General features: G+C 48.0%; 3 protein-coding genes and 1 long non-coding RNA gene across 15 annotated transcripts in view; 2 read left to right on the top strand and 2 right to left on the bottom strand.

Annotated features, from left to right (window-relative positions):
* Positions 1–3,789, top strand: part of LOC129008362 (RNA-binding protein 4) — a 30,203-nt gene extending 26,414 nt beyond the window's left edge. For both annotated transcript variants that reach the window (XM_054440536.2, XM_054440537.2), the window contains exon 3: positions 1,264–3,789. In XM_054440536.2, coding sequence (XP_054296511.1) covers positions 1,264–1,304 — 41 coding nt within the window. In that variant the 3' untranslated portion in view covers positions 1,305–3,789. The remainder of the gene's footprint in view (positions 1–1,263) is intronic.
* On the bottom strand, positions 402–13,531 carry LOC129008364 (RNA-binding protein 4B). Of its 6 annotated transcripts, XR_008492535.2 has the most exons (5): positions 13,188–13,495; positions 12,089–12,512; positions 4,026–4,702; positions 1,696–1,917; positions 402–1,064 (listed from the first exon to the last, which is right to left on the bottom strand). XR_008492535.2 is itself a non-coding variant. In XM_054440546.2 (4 exons), exons 2-3 carry the CDS (start codon positions 12,498–12,500, stop codon positions 4,035–4,037), a joined length of 1,080 nt encoding a protein of 359 aa, XP_054296521.1. In that variant the 5' UTR covers positions 12,501–12,512; positions 13,188–13,531; the 3' UTR covers positions 402–1,064; positions 4,026–4,034. The 6 variants fall into 6 exon arrangements, 4 of the variants coding, with proteins under 4 accessions (XP_054296521.1, XP_054296524.1, XP_063527754.1 ...); XM_054440546.2 differs by lacking the exon at positions 1,696–1,917 and having other exon boundaries at positions 13,188–13,531; XR_008492536.2 differs by lacking the exon at positions 13,188–13,495 and having other exon boundaries at positions 857–982; positions 12,089–12,500.
* A 1,965-nt stretch (positions 13,532–15,496) lies between these two features.
* Positions 15,497–18,241, top strand: LOC134740307 (uncharacterized). Its single transcript, XR_010127680.1, has 3 exons — positions 15,497–15,696; positions 16,526–17,275; positions 17,651–18,241. It is a non-coding gene; the product is annotated as an uncharacterized LOC134740307 (long non-coding RNA).
* Positions 18,242–18,682: 441 nt separating this feature from the next.
* The window catches only part of SPTBN2 (spectrin beta, non-erythrocytic 2), a 44,101-nt gene continuing 39,849 nt past the window's right edge, over positions 18,683–22,934 (bottom strand). For 5 of the 6 annotated variants that reach the window (XM_063671672.1, XM_054440526.2, XM_054440527.2 and 2 more), the window contains 9 exons: positions 22,530–22,614; positions 22,087–22,283; positions 21,603–21,745; positions 21,440–21,515; positions 21,303–21,353; positions 20,860–21,080; positions 20,427–20,600; positions 19,831–19,873; positions 18,683–19,541 (listed from right to left, as the gene is read on the bottom strand). In XM_063671672.1, coding sequence (XP_063527742.1) covers positions 19,308–19,541; positions 19,831–19,873; positions 20,427–20,600; positions 20,860–21,080; positions 21,303–21,353; positions 21,440–21,515; positions 21,603–21,745; positions 22,087–22,283; positions 22,530–22,614 — 1,224 coding nt within the window. In that variant the 3' untranslated portion in view covers positions 18,683–19,307. The remainder of the gene's footprint in view (positions 19,542–19,830; positions 19,874–20,426; positions 20,601–20,859; positions 21,081–21,302; positions 21,354–21,439; positions 21,516–21,602; positions 21,746–22,086; positions 22,284–22,529; positions 22,615–22,934) is intronic. The other variant, XM_054440528.2, reaches the window with a different exon arrangement.

Below are 22,934 nucleotides of genomic sequence, written 5' to 3'. Positions count from 1 at the left end.
ACAGGCGCCTGTCACCACGCCCAGCTAATTTTTATATTTTAGTAGAGATGGGGTTTCATGATATTGGTCAGGCTGGTCTACCTGACCTCAGGTGATCCACCCACCTTGGCCTCGCAAAGTGCTGGGGATTACAGGCGTGAGCCACCACGCCCAGCCGGCCAACTAATTTTTTATTTTTGGTAGAGACAGGGTTTCGACATGTTGCTCAGGCTGGTCTTAAACTTCAGCGGGCTTAAGTGACCTGCCCACCTCAACCTCCCGAAGTGCTAAGATTACAGGTGTGAGCCACCATGCCTGGGCTTAAATCCTTCCTTCTATATCTAAATTTCTGACATCTATTAGTTTGAACTTTGTAGCTTAAGAACTAGGAGAGAATAAAAAGACACAAACATAAAAAGATATTTAAGTGTTAGAAACGTTTATTTGTCAAAAAATTTTAAAAAAAAAAGGGAGGAGTGGAGTAAAACAAGGGTAAATTTCAGCTAATGCTGTACCACGATCACAGGTTGGACATAAAAAAACAAAACAAAACAACAAAACCCCCAATGGTCCTAGCAATTTCAGAAGAGTAACTTCAGTGTTAAGAGTCCAGAGCTAACAGAAGAGTAAAAGGCTGCTTGCCACTACATGGTCATTTTAAAGGGAAAGGAGATGCTGCAGGTAGGCAGGGAGGATTCAACTCCTAGGGAAAGCAAGATAAGAGGGGTTCCACTGCACAGGAAAAAGGGGATGCCAGCATAATCCTTACCTAGGGCTGCTCAGAGGCTGAGAATATAAGGAACAGAGTGAAAGGCTACAGAGACTAGTTTCAGGAGGAAAGAAAAGTCAACTTAGAAGAATTAAGAAAGAAAACATAGTTGGTCACAAACTCCTTTTGTTTACTGAAACATGAAGCAATGGAAACATCCCGGCAAAGGGGACCGCGCGGAGCAAGTTCTCATATATGACCGCAGCCCGAGGGTTCAGTCCGCAATTATCCTACCTGAAAGAGAGCACAACACAAGAGGCTTACACAATGCCTGGAGAGCAGCCTGGCTCCGAGTACAAGCGCCCTGGGTCCCGTCCTGTATTCCAGGGGGGGGAAAAAAAGAACAAAACAAAACCAAGTCAGACTGGATCTAACTCATATCCCATGTAATTACCTAGGAGTCTATCAACAGCTATATATATAGGAATCTACTTATGGCTATATATATAGGACAAGATGCAATCTAGCTGAAGAATGTGTTGGTGATAAATACATCTTTCTTATCCATCTTTTAGGCAAGAAAACCCCTGTGACAGAAGGCTGTAACAAACTGTAACTGTTGCTGTAACAAAGGGCATACATACATTTTCAAGAACTGCAATTTAAGTTTGGGGTCCAGGAAAAGCAGAAGATGCTGAGATGTCATATATGGCGAATTACACTATTCTAAATGTGTTTCGTTTTAATCTTTCACAGTAAACAAGCTTTCAGAAATGATGGTCACAAGGGGTAGGATATCAAGGAGCAGCCAGTCATTCACCCAATTCCAACACACCTACATGTCACACTGTCACAGAGTGAGAGCCACAGTTCCAGTAGTTCCCCTAATTGACCAAATCTCCCTTGCCAAATCAAAAGAAGAAATCATTCCTAGAATTCTCTAATCCTTCTATTGATGATGGGAACTCCAGACACCAATGGCTGGGGGAAAAAAAAAGTTAACTCACACCAAGTTCCTCTACTTATTACAGACAAAGGGCCAAATCTTGGTCTTGATCTGTGCCAATCGACTTCAAAAGTTGTGACGTTCTTGGATCAGTTCTGCTAGGGTGAGACCCGAATTTGGATCCCCAACAGTTCTGGAGTATTTCATCCTGGCAGCCTCATTAACATCAGGCTCCTGGGACTGCAACCAACTCAGGGTTATTCAGTCCATTTGAGGTTCACACCTGGAAGGTAAGTTTCTTTAAAAGTCATCGCTAAAAAGAGGTTAGTTGAACAACCACTGCTTGCAGTCAAAATTCATTTTAAAATGTCCTAGCAATACCTTTTGAAGACCACAATATATGAATTTAATATTTAACTTTGAAACATAAGAGAGACAGGTTATCTGATAGATTTATACCAGCTTACTTCGGAAGCATATCCCACCTCATGCTAGATCCAGCTGCATTAAAAGTAAAAATTAATGGCAAACTATAAATTTTAAGATCATTTGCTTCACACATAGCTGCATGGTGGTCTCAAGAGATCTCAATTCTTGCTGACATGCATATAGGGTACAACTTATTACAGGTTCATAACATTTGCTTCTCAATTCACATAAAAGAGCAAATTCCTATGGCTTTGCTTTTTAATTTTTTTTTTTTTTTTTTAAAGAGAGAGAGGAGCCACTCTTGCCCAGGCTGGAGTGCAATGGCTAACTGCAGTCTCTCACTCCTGGGCTCAAGGGATCCTCCAGCCTCAGCTTCCTGAATAGTTGGGACTACAGGCACGAGCCACTGTACAGAGCTGCTTTGTTATCTTCTACGTATATACCAAAGGGATAAGTTAGGAACACCAGAAACTCAGTAGTAACTCACTTTAACCTTGCTTCTGGGGCTCCAATTCAAGTGATGCTCAATTTCAAGGTACAAGGAAAACCATGAGAATATAAAGTTGTCATAATGCCATTTCCACTCAGATGAAAAGATTTATCTATCTTTAGATACTCAAAATTATTCTTGGCATTTTAGCACTTTTGGTACACATTTCCTGATGTAGGAAACAGTAAAATTTCAGAGCCTATGGCGTTGGCTTTCACCACCTATGCAATTTTCTACACATCTGAAAATTACCAGTTTATCTAACTCCTTAAATGTTCCTCTCTTCAACAACAAAAAACACAAAACAAAAATTGCTGGAAGAAACAGGAAGCATCCAGGTCTAAATGACAGCATAACAGGCTATGAAGAAACAGGGCTTAAGTGCCCATATAGAACAAGATGGTCTAGATTACTAATAAGGACTCCATGGGACAGAACATCAAAACATTCAACTTTCAAGTAAATGTCTTGGAAGTAAACATTTAAAATTTATAGGACTTCCTCTGGCATGTAGGTATATTAGAAGTCTCCTTTGACAAAGGACAGTGACCCAAGAAGTAGGTTTTTTTTTTTTTAAAGGAGAGACGGTCTCACTCTGTTGCCCAGGCTGGAATACAGTGGTGTGATCATAGCTCACTGCAGCCTCTTTTCACTCCTGGGCTCAAGCGATCCTTCCAACCTCAGCATTCTGAGTAGCTGGGATCACAGGTGCTCCCCATCACACCCTGCTAATTTAATTTTCTTTGTAGAGACAGGGTCTTGCTATGTTGCCTAGGCTGGTCTTGAACTCCTGGGCTCAAGTGATCCTCCCACCTCAGCCTCCCAGTGTTAGGATTACAGGAGTGAGCCACTGCCTCTGCCTTCAAGTAGCAGTTTTATTAGCAAACTGTAAGCCTAAAGTAATAGTTAAAATTCTCACTGTGATATTCATTACTCCCTGAACCTGTACCCTTCAGCTTATCACTACAGTACTTCTGTAGTAGAGCGAGCAGAGCATGGGTTTTGGTATCAGACAGGCCTGAGTTTGAATTCTGATTCTACCTTTCATTTACCAAATGACTTTGGGCAAAGTACTTAACCTCTCTGAGCTTTAGTTCTCTTCTCTGTAAAAGAATAAAATATTTCAGTCTTATCGTATAGATGATATACAGAGGGCACATAACAAATGTTAGATCTCTCAAATGTTTTTCTGTAACCCAAATATGCTTACAACTGATTAAAGAATGTTCTAACAAATTGAATTTGTTGTTCTCTCAGAAGGAACAAGTTGGTTGGAGTCATACACTAATACCTTGACAGGCCAAATGGAACTTGTGGCCTAAGCTAGAGAAATATTGAAGACTAACTTGTAATTTGCACCTTTTGGATACTGTCCAGAGAGCAAACAGGTGGCTCTAGCCTCTTTTATGAAGCATGGGTCTCTTTCAAGGGAACTAAATGGAATCTTTTAACCATTCCCACCCATCTCTCACCTCCAGTTTTTAAAAGGCTGAGTACCGGGCTCGGTCCACATACTGCTCCCGTTCATACCGGGCCATGTCATACAGAGAATTCCGTGTAGCTGCAGAAGCCTGAGATAACTCACTCTCTGGCCCATAACCGTAGCCCTCTCCAACTGTGGGGAGCATGGCTGCAGCACGACGCAGTGGGCTCCTGTCCCTTCCATAGTAGGAGGAAGTGGTGGCCGCAGCAGCAGCCATAGCAGCTGAAGTGGCAGCAGCGCCAGAGTTTGGCAATAGGTGTCTGTCGTAGGGATCAACAGAAGTAGAGTTGAGGTGGCTGGTCACAGTTGTGCTTTGGACTTGAGGCAGATGGGACATGGTCTGCTCTGCGTAGTTGTATGCAGAAGCCGCTGCCGCCGCTGCTACTGCCTCATAAGAGCGGACCCGGTATCGCTTATAGTAGTCGAGTGCTCCATATGCATCGTTGTAATACATGGATTCCCCGTAGCCCATGGTGTAAGGTGTGCGAACTGCTCCATATTGTTCATTATACTGCTCAGTAAAGTCTGCCACACGACCTGTACGATCTACTGGGCACTCTTTGGACCAGTGCCCTTCTTTCCCACACCGATAGCAGCCACTCTGGTCTCCCATACCAGGGGCAGTCCGAAGCCGGCTTGTGGACAACTGCACATGCATTCTTTTGCCTTGAGGGAACAGATGTAAGAAGATTTATTTTAACTCACTGACACTCTTTTTCCTCTCCTCCCCTAAATGAAAGTAAATTAGTTGTCATAAGACACACAGACGCACACACCTGTGACCCTATTTCAGCAACCTCCTTTAAAAAGTAGTTGAAGTTTTTTTTTGTTTTGTTTTGTTTTTTTTTGAGATGGAGTTTCCCTCCTGTTGCCCAGGCTGGAGTGCAGTGGCGCAATCTCAGCTCACCGCAACCTCCATCTCCTGGATTCAAGCAATTCTCCTGCCTCAGCCTCCCGAGTAGCCGGGATTACAGGCATGCGCTGCCATGCCTGGCTAATTTTGTATTTTTAGTACAGACAGGGTTTCTCCATGTTGGTCAGGCTGGTCTCAAACTCCCGACCTCAGGTGATCTGCCCGCCTTGGTCTCCCAAAGTGTTGGGATTACAGGCGTGAGCCATTGCGCCCTGCCAGTAGTTGAAGTTTAATACAGATGAGAGCTAGAAAATTTGATTCCTCAGAGACCAGTCAATACTTTCTACTTAGGCCAGGAGTAGACCAGACTCCCTCCTGGTTCTGTCTCCACAACTTTCCTTTTTCCCCTTATACACAACAATTGGAAAAGTTTCCACTTCTCACTGCTAAGACTGTTATTACTTGTAATGATTCAAATTCTGCCAATACTTCCAAAATCAACCAACAAAACCTCAGTTAAGCCAGATTTGGAAGGCATCTTGCCCATCTCTCACTGATTGACTAAGGATTAAGGCCTATTTACTGCTGCTTAAAAACCACATCAATCGTCCATCCATCTTGTTTCCTCCAGCTATTTTTGCAGATGTCACCAGAAGGCTCCAATGATGGGTACACAAACCATACCTGGCTTGTCATCTGCTTCATCTCTAGTATCTCTGGGAGTTATAAGACCTTCCAGATTTCAACTCAGCCCACCCCCCACCCCCCCAAGGCTACTGTGGAAAGCTACCTGACCAAGGTTTCTCAACAACAAGAATTAGATCTTGAAACAGTACTGGTTTCTTAGGGACAGTGTCTTGACATGTAATGAAATGACTGGCATTTCATCCTGCCATGTAACTTACAATTCTTTATAGGGATTAACTACTAGTTAGAAAAATGCAGCATTTGCCTAGAGACCTCTAGGAACCCACATAAATGGGCCACATCCATTTCGGCTTCCAGGAAATGACCAGCACTGAGGAACAGCTAAGAGAAGAAAACAATCTTTGCCCAGGGATTGTGAACCACCAAACCCACGGACCCTTACTGATGAAAGCATCTGAAGTCTTTAAAAGCAGTTAAAGAAAAGGAGTATTCCTGGCATTATTTAGTCCCAGGTTGCACAAGACTCTCCTGGAGATCAAGTCAGTGCTTTCCAAATTGTAGCCAAAAGAAAATGCACGGGAAGCTGAGGCAGGAGAATTGCTTGAACCTGGGAGGTGGAGGTTGCAGTGAGTGGAGATCACACCACTGCACTCCTGTCTGGGCAACAGTGTGAGACTCCATCTCAAAAAAAAAAAAAAAAAAAAAAAAAAGGAAAACGCAGTCAGTACAGATACAAAGAACAGGGGCTTCTCATTACTCTTAAGGACTGCCGAGAACAAATCCCCCCTCTGCAATCAGCAAGTTGCTCTCTCTTTAACAGGCCTTGTTCTGGATGCAGCTATGCGAGAGGATGCCTTGTGCTCCACCATCCTGTTGGAAATAGCCCTATTCAGGACGGCAGCCAGAACAGTGCCATGCACTGACCCTGAGAGGGGAGCGGGTTAGTGCAGCAATATCACTTTAGTCAAATTCCTTTTGCCCAATGTCAAAGAGTCCTATCACTCCAGTTTCTAGCAGAAACAAAAGTGCTCAGGCTTTATACCTCCAACTGCTAGGAGACAGGCAGCATCCACTATCACCAATAGAGTCAGCAGATACCCAAAATGGCACTAAATCTCTAAAAGCATTTTGCCATCCCATTGTTTTCAGAGATTTAAATACTCTTGTTAGATGTTAGGGGCCACAATGCTAACTGTGCTTTGAACAGAAACACAGATTTCTGCCATAATTTATATCTCAAATGCATAGTTCCCTATAATTTAGATTAAAAGATTATAGATGTCTTGGCTTTCAAATATACATGGTGACATTAAGCTATGTGACAGACACAAACTATGCTCCAATTGTGAAGTCAGAGTGACCATGACAGTCTAAAAAAGAGCCAATCCGGAGACCTAAAAGTAACATTTTTAACAAAAAAATTCAATTAAATTTGCACTTTACTTTTACAGATTCTGGGTCCATTTTTTGGAGAAACAAAACCCAACAATTTTACCTTGATGTTTTTTAACTAAATCCAATCTTCATTCCTGCTTTTATTTAGAGGGTGGGAAATCAAGTTTATCTGTGGCAAAATCTACCTCTGTGTAGTTGTGAAAAGGATGCAGGTATCAATTTTTTTGTTTTGTTTGTTTGATTTTTGAGACATAGTTTTGCTCTGTCGCCCAGGCTGGAGTGCAGTGGCGAAATCTCGGCTCACTGCAACCTCCACCTCCCGGGTTCAAGCAATTCCCTGCCTCAGCCTCCCGAGTAGCTGAGATTACAGGCACCTGCCACCATTGGTGTGGTTTTAAAGCAATTTTTGTATTTTTAGCAGAGATGGGGTTTCACCATCTTGGCCAGGCTGGTCTTGAACTCCTGACTTCGTGATCCACCCGCCTCGGCACCCCCAAAGTGCTGGGATTACAAGCGTGAGCCACTGCACCCGGCCCAATTTTTTAACCTAGAACTAAAAAAATCTATAATAGGGATGACAGGTTTAAAAAATTTTTTTCAAACAGTTTCTCCAAGCTGAGTGTGGTAGCTCATATCTGTAATCCCAGCACTTTGGGAGGCTGAGGTGGGCCAATCACCTGAGGCCAAAAGTTCGAGACCAGCCTCGCCAACATGGCGAAACCCCCTCTCTACTAAAAAAATACAAAACATCAGCTGGGCATGGTGGCACATGCCTGTAGTCCCAGCTATTTGGGAAGCTGAGGCACAAGAATCACTTGAACCCGGGAGGCGGAGGCTGCAGTGGGCTGAGATCGTGCCACTGCACTCCAGCCTAGGCAATAGAGCAAGACTGTCTCCAAAAAAAAAAAAAACAAAACAACCAGTCGTTCCAACGGTTATAATTAGCCTTTTAATTTATTTTTATTATTTATTTATTTTTTTTTTTTTGGGACAGAGTCTTGCTCTGTTGCCCAGGCTGGAGTGCAGTGGCGCAATGTCGGCTCACTGCAACTTGTGCCTCCTGGGCTCAAGCAATTCTCCTGCCTCAGCCTCCCGAGTAGCTGGGACTGCAGGCGCACGCTACCACACCTGGCTAATTTCTTCTATTTTTAGTGAAGACGAGGTTTCACCATGTTGGCCAGGCTGGTCTCGAACTCCTGACCTCAGGTGATCCGCCTGTCTCGGCCTCCCAAAGGGCTGGGATTACAGGCATGAGCCACCACATCCAGCCTAGCCTTTTAATTTAAATACCCTAAAGTTTTTATAGTAATTGAAAAAGACTATGCCTCTCTATTATTATACCTTAAGGAATCAGGGCAAAGAAAAATGAAAGATCAATTCTTCTACTCTACTACACTTGGACAGGCCAAAAGCTTAAAAAGATTTCCTGAGACTTCCAAAAGTTACTGAAGTTTGTTGCCAACATTTTCCAGAAAACCAGCCCAATAAAAGTGTTTTATTTTGAAAGCTGTAACAGAAAAGAGCATTAAAATGCTGAGAAGTGGGAAACTTGGGGTCTTAATTTCTGAGCGCCTGTCAAGTGCCATGATCCAGAAAAGATTGGGGAGGTAGCTAATACAGAGTAGTAGTCTGACTTAATGCTTGTTTACATATACGGAAAAAAAAAAACAAGACACCTGAACTCTCACATATTCTTCCCAATTAAGCTGCCTGATTGTTATTTGGGAATAGCTTCTTTAGGTCTTCCAATACAAACTGTGTGTGCTAGGGAAATAAATTGAGTTCACTGCTGGCTGTAGAAAGGAAACAGATCCTGAAAGAGTAAGGTAAACTCAGATTCCGCTACTTCCTTTTAGAAGTCATACAATGCAAAAAGCCTCAATGGCAGCCATTAACATATAGAAATAAAGGTTCAAAAGATGTTCAAGTGGCACTTTTTTGTTGATTTGTTCATTTTTGAGACTGAGTCTTGCTCTGCTGCCCAGGCTAGAGTGCGGTGGCACGGTCTTGACTCACTGCAACCTCTGCCTCTGGGTTCAAGTGATTCTCCTGCCTCAGCCTCCTGAGTAGCTGGGATTACAGGTGTGTGCCACCATACCTAGCTAATTTTTGTATTTTTAGTAGAGACAGGGTTTCACCATGTTGACCAGGCTAGTCTTGAACTCCTGACCTTAGGTGATCCACCCCCGCCTCGGCCTCCCAGAGTGCTGGGATTACAGGTGTGAGCCACCTCACCTGGGCTCAAGTGGCCCTTTTAAGAGGCCACCTTCATTAGTAGACAACTGAAAATAACTTAAATTGAAACGTGTCAAACTGGTATCCAGATTGTATTTTCTGTGAAACTACAACTTACTATCCAGTGCTAAGCTTGCTCTTGTCATCTGGGAGAAAAAAACCAGAGCTGGTTATAAAAACGTCTCTCTCTATAACTAGGAGGAGAGTGCTCTCTCCAGAGGAGCCAAGTTAAGAACATGAAAACCAAATACAGGATTTTTCTTTTCCAATTCATTTTAGTGTTTGCACTTTCTAAGGAAGTGATGTTTTTAAAAATCTTATGGATCCACTGCATTATTCAGATACTCACATCCTAAAGTAATTATACCTGCCTTATTAAAACACATATTCATCCTAAGCCAACTCCCCCCAATTAACTGATTTTTTTTTCTTTTCTTTTCTTTTTTCTTTATTAACTTCAGGTAGCTTTTCTTTTTTTTTTTTTTTGAGACAGAGTCTCGCTCTGTAGCCCAGGCTGGAGTACAGTGGTGTGATCTCAGCTCACTGCAAGCTCCGCCTCCCAGGTTCACGCCATTCTCCTGCCTCAGCTTCCCGAGTAGCTGGGACTACAAGGCGCCTGCCACCATGCCCGGCTAATTTTTTTTTTGTATTTTTAGTAGAGATGGGGTTTCACCATGTTGACCAGGATGGACTCAATCTCTTGACCTTGTGATCCCCCTGCCTCGGCCTCCCAAAGTGCTGGGATTACAGGCGCGCGCCACGGCACCTGGCCTGTCCTTTTCCTTTTATTCAGTTGTATTAAATATATATATGGTTTTTTTTTTCCTTCTTTTTTTTTTTTTGAGAAGGAGTCTCGCTGTTGCCCAGACTGGAATACAGTGGCACGATCTCAGTTTACTGCAACCTCTACCTCCCAGGTTCAAGCGATTCTCCTGTCTCAGCCTCCCAAGTAGCTGGGATTACAGGCACACACTACCATGCCTTGCTAGTTTTCTTGTATTTTCAGTAGAGACGAGATTTCACCATGTTGGCCAGGCTGGTCTCGAACTCCTGACCTCAGGTGATCCACCCGCCTTGGCCTCCCAAAGTGGTGGGATTACAGGTGTGAGACATCGCACCCTGCCTGTATTAAATATATTTAAAAGGCAAGGGCATTCTGTATGACATTACTAGAATATCTCTGCAGTTTGTACCCAACTTTACATTCTTTTACATTTTGCTCATCACCTGTCAGGAGAAAACCCCCTTCCCCAGTCTCCACTGTCCATCATGATGATCTCCCCCATCAAATGAAAATAATTAAGAATACTTTTAAAAGCTGAAAATGCAACAACATTCCAAAATAAGAAAAGGAAAAACAAATGTAAAAAAACAAACAAATAAGGAAAGCTTCACTATCACACTTTCAGTAATTTTCTAACCACAACAGAAACACTCATGGTTGCAAAGAACAATCACCTGTCATCATATAGCGCTTTTACTGTCAAAACACTGTCACATCTATTACTTCATTTTAGCCCCACTACAGTCCTGTGAGGGAGGTACGGCAAGGATCATTAACTCCATAAGTGGGGACAATTTTAGTAAAGAAAATGAAGCAAAGAGATGTTAAAACACTTGTCCAAGGTCACACACTAGTTAATGGTAGCAAGTATCTGCAACCTTTGCCCTATGCTTTAAAGAGCAGCTAAAGGCCAAGGCATCACCGGCTGAAGCTAGAGATACTTGATGGTGCTCCTCTACCAATCTCCACTATGCAAACTTTCTTACCCTTCTCTGGTCAACTTTTCCTCTTCTCCCATTATTTTTCTCATTCTGTTTTTTAGTTTTAACAGAGGACCCAAAAGTACTTCTTAACAACCCCTTTAATGACACTCAGGGCAAAAAAGGTGTTGACTTAGGGACCACAAAAGTGGCTATGAACATGAGGTCCAAGACGATACTGTTAACAAAACACTTGTAGAACAGTGCTATCCAAAAGAATGTTCTATGATGATGGAAATGTTCTGTGTCTCTATTAATACGGTAGCCACAGGCCTCATGACTACTGAGTGCTTGAAACATGTCTGGTATACACTTGAAAAATTGAATTTTAAATTTTATCTAATCTCAGTTAATTTCAATTTACTAAGCCGCATGTGGTTACCATATTAGCACAGTTCTAGAGTCTTCTGACAACCTCTTGTGGTATTAGTGACAACATATGTACCTTTATTATCGGTATAAATAGTATGATATGCTCTACGATGCTTGTACTGGAATTTCTTCAGAAGCCGGACCATCATTCCCATTGAGTCTGATATATTTAGAAATTTCCTTTTCTGAGGGTGAAATAACAGGTGGAGCGGAACACTCCATGGCATGTTTTTTGACTCTGCTTGAAGAGACTGCACAACTTTGAGCAACCAAAACATACTCCCGCAGATCCAGACTTGCTACCCAGATTTATAATACAGGGCTTCCTCTAGATGTCTTTTTTCTTCTTTCCCACCAGTATCCACCCAAAGCAGTAAAGAATATAAATCTTAAGCACTTAAACCCTCAAATGTAAGGCTTCCTGATCATCACCAAAGAAGCAGGTAAGCCATGGACCTTTATCCTCCCCTCTCTCATGAGGTACTCGTTTCCCCAAGCAGATTACACTTCCAACAGCACTCGAATCAATGCAAGAATCCCGCAGGATAAAGTAACCCACAGTTTGTGATTCTATGCAGTCGGTGAGCAACATCTTAGCAAACCCGAAAAGGGGAAGTGTTTGCTTCCCCAGGGGTAAATTATGCTTAAGAGCGGTAAACATAATCTATTATTTCCAGCTAAAACAGAATGGAAGAGACCACCCAGCAAGTTCTATAGTCTTGTGTTCTTGCCTGTCTTGAGCTAGACCCCACTCGGCGCTACTACCCAGGCCCAGAGCAGTTCACCTTGAAACTCTGTGTTGTCAAGGCCCCTGATGGCCTCCACTGCATCCTCTGCCCGCTCCATGTGTACGAAGGCATAATCTTTCACGATGTCACATTCGATGACCGGACCATACTCCTCAAACTTGGCTCGAAGCTCTTGGTTGGTACAAGTGGGGCTGATGTTACCGACGTGTAACTTGGTTGAAGCTTTGCTCTTATTCTTGCTGGCTTCCACGTTGATGTTCACCCCATGAAGCTTGTAATGGTGCAGGTTGCGTATGGCATCCTCAGCTGCCGTCTTGTCTTCTATGTGCACAAAGCCGTAGTTCTTAATTATGTCACACTCCAGCACCTTCCCATACTGTTCGAAAAGAGAGCGAATCTCCTGCTCTGTGGCCTCCCGGGGAAGGTTTCCGATGAACAGCTTCACCATCCTGACAAGAGCCTGGGAGAGAAAAACAAGACTTCAAAAGTCAGGGGTGTGGTGGGAAATTTCGGTGCACTGCAGCATTTTCGTCTAATCCTCCAAAGTTCTTGCACCTTCAAGACCCTCCTATAGACATTAATTATTCCTCCTCAATAGAAGAAGGGCGGTTCTCGAGAAGTGCGAGCTATGTGTGACATGCAAATAGGAGGTCGAGGGTCAGCATGCATAGCACAGTCTATCATCTCCGTGAAGTGGAGCGCAATGAAATACCAGAATTAGCTGTTTCGTGCCTTAAAATGAGGAAAGAGAAAAGCCCAAAGGCAAGGGGCATCAATCGCAGTGCGCCTCGTAACAAGGTTTTGGAGGGAAATCTGTGTACCTCTCCTCCGCGCACTAGCGCCTTTCAAGATACTCTAAAAAGAAAAAAGTCCCCTTTCCCCCAAACCGGGGACCAACCACCCCGCCCCACAGCGGCCCGCCCTCCAGCTTCTTCGCCCCAACAAAGACTCGACCCGACCCCTGCCCCGCCTCCTTCCGGAGACCCGGCCCCGCCTCCTCCCGTTGTCTTCCCGGACCTCCCGCTGCAAAATGAGAAACCCAAATCCGGGCCGTGCCGTCTGCCGGAGGCCCGGCCCGGCCCGGCCCGACCCGCCCCCGAGCTCCCCACATCACACACACAAGACCCCCTCGCACCTGCGGGTGGCGGCAGCGGCGGCGGCTCCCGCGTCAGACAGAACCCTACAAAATGGCGACGGCCGCTCGAGCCTCGACGCGACCGGGCCCTTTCTCGCGCGCCAGCTCACGCACGCGCGAGTGCGCGCTGCTTCCCTCCCCTTCCCCTCGCGGGAGCCGAGTGACCAATCCCGAGGCTGCATACAAATGACCGCGCAGCACGGGGGCGGGGCCTGTTGGTGGCGGCGCGGCGCCGCGGAGGTCAGCCTACCCCCAGCCCCAGCCCCCCAGTCAGTCACCACCCTGGAAAGGGTCGCTGCTGCTGCGTCAGAGGGGCTCTGAACGCAACCACTGCCTAGAAAAGCGGAGGCCTCGGGGAGTCACTCACCATCACAATGGGTCCTGCTCTTGGGCCCTCTCAGTGGGGCGGGGAGCTAATGACAAAGGGGAATCTCCCAGAGGGCCGTAAAAAGGGGCTTTTGTAGCGGGCTGGCCGGCTTCTGTGGCAGCTTGGGCCAACATTTCAAAAATACAGGTGCGCCACATTTTAAGCAAAACTAGTCATTGTTTTGTAGAGCTTTAAACATTATTTTAAAGTTTGTCATTGCAGACGTGTTATTTATTGGTACGGAAACTGAGAACCAAGGGGCAGAAAGATAACCTGGCAGAACTGGGACAGGCCTAAGAGGCATTGCTACCCAGGCTCCGCTTAGTCATGTTTTGTTTGCTCGTGAGTATCCGTGGTCTGGTTCTCTCTCTCTCATTGTGTGTCCATCACAGTCCTGGTCTGTGGTGAGCACACCAAAGGAATACTTGGTGGAGAGGCCCAGCGAGGTCCCTAGTTTTGGGGTGGGACAGGGTCTCCTCGTACACACCAAGCTGGAAGTCTAGGCAACTGTGAGTTTCCCGACTGTCTAGTATTCAAAATTCAGCTGTGGTCCAAGGGCACCTCCTGGCGGTAAAAACAAGCTTAGGCGGGCCGGGTGCGGCGGCTCACGCCTGTAATCCCAGCACTTTGGGAGGCCGAGGCGGGCGGATCACGAGTTCAGGAGTTCCACACCAGCTTGGCCAACATGGTGAAACCCCGTGTCTACTAAAAATACAAAACATACCCGGGCGTGGTGGCGGGCGCCTGTAATCCCAACTACTCGGGAGGCTGAGGCAGGAGAATCGTTGGAACCCGGGAGGCGGAGGTTGCAGTGAGCCGAGATGGTGTCACTGCACTCCAGCCTGGGTGACAGAGCAAGACTCGGTCTCAAAAAAAAAAGAGTTTAGGCTGATTCCCCGCTGTCACCGTCCAACAAAGAGTAGCCTTTTATGGAGATTGATGGTTTGGGTTTATCTCCTAGTAGAGCCTGCCAGGGAGGTTGTCAGCCACCATTCCTCATTGTAGTGGCTCCATAATGGCTTCTCTGATACCATCGGGGACACATTCCCCAGGCTGCCCTCTTCCACCCCAGCTACTTGGTTATGTTCTTTCCTTGAGTTCTTTTTGTTTCTCGGCCATTTCAGAAGAGGCACTGTCCTTCCAATTTTATTTATTTTTATTTTTTATTTAATTTTTTAAAGACAGAGTCTCACTGTGTCGCCGAGGCTGGAGGGCAGTGGTGCGATCTCGGCTTACTGCAACCTCCACCTCCTGCTTTTAAGCCATTTTCCTGCCTCAGCCTCCCCAGTAGCTGGGACTACAGGCGTGCGCTACCACCCCCAGCTAATTTTTGTATTTTTAGTAGAGACGGGGTTTCACCGTGTTGGCCAGGCTGGTGTCAAACTCCTGACCTCAAGCGATCCGCTGGCCTTGGCATCCCAAAGTGTTGGGATTACAGGCGTGAGCCACCTCGCCCGGCCTTTAACTATTACTACTATTATTTTTGAGTCAGGGTGTCACTTTGTTGTCCAGGCTAGAGTGCAGTGGCACCATTATGGCTCACTGTAGCCTCAACCTCCCAGGCCCAAGTGATCTTCCTATCTTAGCCTCTGGAGCAGCTGGGACCACAGGTGTGGACCACCCCATCCAGCTAATTGAAAAAATTTTTTTTGTAGAGATGGGGGTCTCACTGTGTTCTTTTCAGGTTGTAGGCTCCTTTTTTGTTGTTGATTTGTAAGGCTTTTTCATATATTCTAATCTCTTATTGGTCTCAAATGCCATCTCTCATTCCACTAATTATTAAGTCTGTCCATGGTGTCCTTCATCGAACAGAAATCCTTATTTCTTGTGCAATGAAATTAATTTTTATCTTAAAGCTATGCTTTTGAATTTTTTTTTTTTTTTTTTTTGAGACAGCCTGTTGCCCAGGCTAGAGTGCAGTGGTGTGATCATGGCTCACTGCGGCCTCAACCCTGGGCTCAAGCAATCCTTCCATCTCAGCCTCCCAAGTAGCTAGGACTACAGGTGCGTGCCACCATGCCCGGCTAATTGAAAAATTTTTTTTTTGTAGAGATGGAGTTTCGCTGTGTTGCCCAGGCTGGTCTTGAACTTCTGAGTTCCAGTGATCCTCCCATCTTGCCTCCCAAAGTGCTGGGATTACAGGTGAGCCACTGCACCTGGCCTGCTTTTGAACTTTTGTATAAGACGTTCTTTTGTAGCCTCCTTAGTCTCAAGATATTCTCCTACATTTTATTCTATTAACGTTATGTTGTTGTTTTTGTTTTTTGGGGGGATGGAGTTTCACTCTTGTTGTCCAGGCTGGAGTGCAGTGGTGTGATCTGGTCTCACTGCAACCTCCGCCTCCCAGGTTCATGCCATTCTCCTGCCTCAGCCTCCCGAGTAGCTGGGACTACAGGTGCGCGCCACCACGCCTGGCTAATTTTTGTATTTTTAGTAGAGACGGGGTTTCACCATATTGGCCAGGCTGGTCTTGAACTGCTGACCTCAGGTGATCTGCCCGCCTTGGCCTCCCAAAGTGCTGGGATCACAGGCGTGAGCCACCGTACCCGGCCTATTAACATTATATTTTTTACCTTTTGCATTTAGATCTGGAGCCCATTTACAGCAGTGCTAGCCAATAAAAATATGTTAGCTACATATGTAATTTAAAAATTTCCAGCAAACACATTAAAAAAGTAATCAAAATAGTTGAAATTCACTTTAATGATACTTTTGAAACCCAATATATCTAAAATATTATTTCAACACATAATCAATATAAAAATTAAGGTATTTAAAGTTGTCCTTTTCCATGCTTGATACCTGGTGTTTCAGAGTCATGACACACTTGGTTTGGCTACATCTCAGTAGCCACACATGGCTGGGTGGCTGCTGCTGTGGACAGCATGGACCTAAAGTCCACTCTTGTAGGTGATGTTAAGAATGCAAATATATTTTTCTCTACATAATCCTATTTTTTTTTTTTTGACAGGGTCTCACTTTATTGCCCAGACTGGAGTGCAATGGCATGATCTCGGCTCACTGTAACCTCTGCTTCCCAGGTTCAAGCAATGCTCCTGCCTCAGCCTCCAAGTAGCTGGGACTACAGGCACGTGCCACTACACCTGGCTAATTTTTGTAGAGATGGGGTTTCACCATGTTGCCCAGGCTGGTCTTGAACTCCTGAGCTCAAGTGACACACTCACCTCGGCTTCCCAAAGTGCTGGGATTATAAGCATGAACCACCATGCCCGGCCAAGTAATCCATTTTTATCTGCCATCTCTGTCCATTGATTTGTGGTGCCTGCATTTACTGTATTTTTGTGTCTAACTTGTCTCATAGCCCTCACCGTCCCATTCCATCCTGTTGTCTTTCCTGGAATGTTTTCTTTCTTCCACTGACAGCTGAAGGTGTTTTCTGACTGAATTCCTGACACTATGCTTCCTCTCTTCTATGTCCTGTTCTTAAGGAATCGTGCCCTGAAGTCCTTCTGCTGACGCATATGCAGATGCTGCTCGGAGCCTTCAGTCTCACCTCTCCGTTCACAATGCCTGCCCCTACTGCGGGGCTGCTTCAATTGGCTGTCCTATTTACACTTACATGTCGCATTAAAATAATCATTTCTCTATTAATTTCTCCATATACATTTCCTTCTAACATTTCCAATTATTGTTTCCCTTCAATTCCCCCAGGCTTGCCACCTTGGAGTGCCAATACCTAGATTCCCTGAGCACCCCCAAGGTATGACTGTCTCTTCAGTGGAGATTTTACAGTTGTATTTGAAGAAAAGATGCCTGTGTAGTGCTGATGGATTCTTCCACTTAGTCCCATGACAGATTGTTCTAGTTACACTATCCACCTGTTGGCTGTGGAACAGTAAATCTACCCATCTTAAGGGGGAAATTATCCTGCAGGCTCTGGTCTACCAGGTCTCGGGTTTGGAGCCCACTCTGGGGCTGTGATGTGCTAGTTCTGGGCCTGCACACACCTGACTCGGTCTTCATCATGACTGATGATAGGCCCTCAGTCAGTGACTAAAGATGGGGCTGCCTTCCTGGAAAAACGGTTGTCTATGTGTATAGAAAACAATGAAAGAACACACTTTTCCTGTTGCAGGCCACCAAGGAGTACCCACTTCCATCAACATCTGGAGACAAACACTGTGCCCTGAAAGCTCCGATTGCCAAACCAGAGACAAAGGAGAAGCCACCCGCTCCTTTCTAATACTTTGTCAGATCCAGAAAGTAGTCTCAGCTGGGCATGGTGGCTCACGCCTGTAATCCCAACAGTTTGAGAGGCCAAGATGAGAGAATCACTTGGGCCCAGGAATTCGAGACCGACCTGGGCAACATAGTGAGACCCCATCTCTACAAAAACCAAACAGACTTAGTCGGGTGTGATGGCATGTGCCTGTGGTTCAGGCTAGTTGGGAGGCTGAGGTGGGAGGATCGCTTGAACCCGGGAGGTGGAGGTTGCAATGGGCTGTGATTGCGCCACTGCAGTCCAGCTTGGCTGACAGAGCGAGACTCTGTTTCAAAAAAAAAAAAAAAAAAGAATATATATTATCCTCTGTGTGTGTATTTACACGCTTGGGCTGTAAAGTCACCTCATGGCTTCCCAGAGTGACTTCATTCTGTTGGTCAGTTTATTGGAACCTGCCACTTCTCAGATCCCTGTCTGAGGTCCCTCGATCTACTGGAGAGCAGATGGCAAGTGGGGGCAGTAAGCACCCGCTGTGTGCTCAGCTTTCCACCACTGGGCTGAGCAGTGGCTGCGACTGGCTGGGGCTGTAGCAATGCTTCCCAGTCTTCCAATGTGAAAACGGTTTAGAGATCACAAGTGAAGAAAACTCTGCACCAGGGAAGGAGTCCCTCATTGCTTTTTAACATGAATACTGCTTGTTGACATCATCCCAACCCATGGTGAACTACTTTGGTTTAAAAAGAGGCTTGGCATTGGTCAACCCAGCACACTGGAGGTCACTGTCACAGGGAAATGAGACCGGGTCAGGGAAGCTCTCAGTGTGACACGGCTCTTCAAGAGCTTGGAGGCTGGGGAAACGTGAGATGCAGGAGACCAGAACCAAAGGAGAGGACACAGGCTTGGACAGAGAAGCTGTGGTCAGGAAAGCAAAGACACCCAGAGGCGGTGAGAGAAGCTGAGCTGTTTAATCACCTCCTTGGCCAGACTCAAGGCGGTGGCTGTCCCTGAACAACACACCTTGGAAGCCATTGAGAGCAGCTGGAGATGGAGTGGCAGCTGGAGTTACAGGGTGGGGGTGGGGAGGGAGGGCTCCTGCGCCTCTGACTGTCATCTGGCACTCCTGCCCCCAGGGCCTGCTTCAGCTCTGAGAGGTTCCTGGCTGGTCCGAGGGGTGAGGAACCAGAAGGCAGAAGGCGAGTGCCCTCGAAGTGGCAGGAGAATGACCCTGAGGCAGGGGCAGCCACTCCCCACATGGCCTCTGTTGAGGGTGCAGCACTGTCCACACCGTGGTAAGGGACAGAGGCACGAGGCTGGGGAAAGGGGAGAAGTCGGCGGGGGTGGGAGAGGGGGTTGCCTGGGTCCCACCACCAGTCTGGAATTAAACAGCAGAAGAGAAGGGCTGCCCTTGGGAACACGGACTTGTCCCCAGTGACAGTTCCTGGTGATGGGTTGACCTTGGCAACAGACCCTAGCAGCAGGCAGTTGTCCTGACAAGAGGGCGGTCCCTGTCGACTGTCCCTGGCGGTTTCCTGAACGGAGGGAGGGAATTGGCCTGGGACCTTGCCCCCAACTACTTGTTCTTCTTGAAGAAGCTGAAGCGTTTTTCTCGCTCTCGTTCTCTGCCGTCTTTGCTGCGGAGCACAACAGGCCCCTCAGCCCCGACGGGTGACACTGGGGGCATGGTCATGGCCCGGGTCATGCCCCGGGTGGTGCTGGGCACCACCGGCTCTTCGGGCTCTCCAGAGGCAGAAGACGCAGTGGCAATGGCTGCATTCACCACCCGTAGCCATGAGCTCATCTCTGCCTGTGGATGGAAAGACCCTCAGTCAGCTTCAAGGACACTGTGCTGGGGTGGCCGCGGTGGACAGCAGGGAAGTGTAAGAGGAGGAGGCAGAAAGTGAGCTGTTTCATGCTATTGGGAGAATGCGGCCGGCTTAGACAGGGAGTGCGGCCTGGTGCGGCCGTCACACACATCCAGTCTTACCACAAAGGACAAGACCAGGAAAAAGAGGGAGGACGGGGAAGGAAGGGGAGTCTGCAGCTGGAAGCTTCTGGAATGGCACGGACAGAGAGGAACACGAAGGACAGCTCACCTCATCCTTGGCCTGGAATAAATATTCTTTTCCATCCTGTAAGCTGTTGGGAGAGAGAGGCCACAGGGCAGAGCTGAGAATCCGGATCTGCCAGGTAGCTGCTGGTGAGAGCGTAATCATGACCCAACACCGGGCTGGGACATCTGGCTGCAGCCCTCGGAGCCGGACCAGACACGCTCTGCACATTCTTCAGCCTCCCCAGACTGTGCAGAAGCACATCCTTTCTGACTGGCCGCAGAGGCAGGGGGAGCTCACTTCCACCCCAGCCCGGGCCTCCTGCTCCGGCTGCCTGCTGGCAGGCAGGGACAGGCCCCTGGAGGTGTTGCCAGATCCCTGCCTTTGGATTTCCCACCCTGGGTAATTTTTCACCTTCACATTGGCAGCCATCAGGCCTGGGTCTTGGTTCTCCTGCTCCCCTTGGTGTGGAGACAACCAGAATCCCCGCCTCCCTCATCTACACTATCCCCAAGTGGCTGGCCTGGTTACTCCACTCAGGCTCTTTGCAGGAACTCCCCTCCCTCTGGACCTGACTCATGGCTCACCTGTGTCACTCCCAACTCTCCTCCCATCCCGAGAGCACTGTTCCCTGTTCCTACCCCAGCTTGAAGACATGTTTGCGCTTTCGGTAATCAAAGGCGACGCTGCCCTGGGCCCTGGCCAGGCTGACAGGCACTTCTCCATGGTATGGCACTCCCGCGCTGGCTGCCTTGGCATCCTTGTAAAAGCCGAGGCTCCCACGCCGCAGGACACAGTACACGTTCTGCCAGGACCTGCGAGGGACGAGGTGCTGACTGGCCGGCCTCAGTGGCGCCTGCAACCCGGAGCCCTCTTGGGTGTTCTAGGACTTCCAGTTCTGCTCCCATCTTTAGGCCACGGTCTTCACACCCTCTGGTCCTCCCCTGAGGCCCCGCTCTGGTCCCAAGTCCTACCCTTTGCCCAGAAGATGTACTCTAAAGGGCATCCCTCCCTCTATCTAGGCACAGGCTCTGGGGAAGTGCCCTCTGAGGGCAGGCTCCAGAGAGGCTGTACCTGTTGGCAGCCTTCTTCCCGAAGGCCTCCATCTCCTGCTTGCGGCACAGCATCCCCTCCATCTGCTCCTGGGCAGATGGCTCCGGGCCTCGAGGCGGCAGGGTGGCAGCATGGGCTGACTCGGTGGACCTGCTCTGGGGCATTGCAGATGGGGCCGGGCCCCGAGTCCGGGTCTGCCTCTCTCCCCGGGGCCCATTGGCTTCGTCCCCTGAGCCAGGTCCCTGGCGGGGAATCAGTGTCAAGTGTCAAAGGATGAGATGGGAGATCCCTAACCTGGGTGCCAGGAAGCTCCGTGTCCAGGAGTTGGTCTTCCTGTCCCCAGGCTGCCTGTGAGCCTCTGCCCTCTCCCATCCTATCCCCAGTACTCCCCCACCCGCACTCGCCACCCCTTCTGGACCCTTCGCCTCACAGTTATCAACACCCACACTTGCAGGGGAACTCACCGGCCCTTCGGGGAAGCTGCTGTGCTCCAGTCTCTGTTGTCCCAGCAGGGGCTGCAAGGACAAGAATCTGTAAAAGGCTGTGCGGGGAGTGGAGGGGCTATGACTCCGATGGGGCCACGGAGGGACAGTGGGGTCACCTGTGAGGGCTCTCCATCTGTGCAGACTCCATTAACACTGGGTGCTTGTGTGGATGGTGGTGGCCGTGGCTGGGTTCTGGGATGACCAAAGGCAACACAGAATCATTAGTCCCTGGGTGGCCTGGGCTCAGCCTCCTCCTACCCCAGGCGTCCTGGCTCTCACCCGTCCCAGGTGGTGTCAGAAGCTGTCCGGCCGCCCACCAGGTCCCCTGGAGGCACACTGGCTGTGGGTTCGGGAGCAGGCGGCTGTTTCCTCCGCTCCTCCTCCTCCCTCTTTCTCTTTCGCTCCTTCTCCCGCTCCTCTAGCTGTCAAAAAATGCTGCATTCAGCGTGTAGAAGGTCGCGTGTAAGAGGGCCAGGGAAACAGGGAGAGCTGAAATGTCTCAACTCTAATTTGATGAAATATGATAAAAGGAGAACAGAATTTGAGAAGACGGTGGGGACAAGAAACAAAGCGGGAGAAGGTGTCTCGGCATCACCCAGGGGAACTGACACCTCCTAAGGGTGTGGTGACAACGGCACTCTCAGCTCACATCTGGGGGCCACTGGTGCAGTGAGAAGAGAGAAGACATGTCTTCTCCAAGCAGAAGCAAGCAGAGGTCGGGGGAGCAGGTTGGGGTGGGCATCTGGGGTCCTGTGTCCCTCACCGCAGTAAGCTTCTCCAGCGCACAGAATCGCTCCTCCCAGGCCACTGCTGACTTCTGGAAGGCCTCGTGCCGCTTGATGAGACTCTCAACTTCGTCGACCGTGCAACCCAGCTCAGCGCTGCGCACCAGCGGCTCCTGGCTGCAGAGCCAGGCCTCTGCCATCCCTGCATCTCTTCCAAACACGAGCACCTCCAAAACTGGCAGGATCGGGGGTTGCAGGAAGATGGTGGGTCAGAGTGGCTACTGGCAGGGCACAGTGGCCATGGCAACCTCAAGAACGGGGACACAGAGAAAGCCACTGCCCCAGAGCTGTGCCGGGCAGCGCCAAGGTTGGGCATCGTGAGTTTCACACCCAGGGTTCCTAGTCTCACCTACTCTGGAAACCACAGGGTGCAGGATGCCCCCCACTCCCCACAGGGCCTGGAGCCCCCTTGGCAGCTCACCCAGCTGAAGCCAGTCCATCTTCTCCTGCCACTTTTCAGCTGTCTCCTGGCGCCGTGCCTGCAGCTGAGACATCTTCTCTGAGATCTGGCGGGAGGCAGAGATATGAGTTAGCACCAGGATGTGAGGTCTTTCCAGGACCCCTGGGGAGTCACCCAGGGGTAGAGGTGATTTCTTTCTTTCTTTTTTTTTTTTTTGAGACGGAGTTTCGCTCTTATTGCCCAGGCTGGAGTGCAGTGGCGCAATCTCAGCTCACTGCAACCTCCACCTCCCAGGTTCAAGCAATTCTCCTGCCTCAGCCTCCAAGTAGCTGGGATTACAGGTGCCCGCCACCACACCCAGCTAATTTTTGTGTTTTTAGTGGAAATGGGGTTTCACCATGTTTCATCACAGCCCAGCCACACAAC

This window comes from Pongo pygmaeus, chromosome 9 (assembly GCF_028885625.2).
Source record: "Pongo pygmaeus isolate AG05252 chromosome 9, NHGRI_mPonPyg2-v2.0_pri, whole genome shotgun sequence".
NCBI classification, from domain to species: domain Eukaryota; kingdom Metazoa; phylum Chordata; class Mammalia; order Primates; family Hominidae; genus Pongo; species Pongo pygmaeus.
The sequence above is the reverse complement of the archived record's forward strand: the minus strand, read 5'-3'. Positions and strand labels throughout refer to the sequence as shown.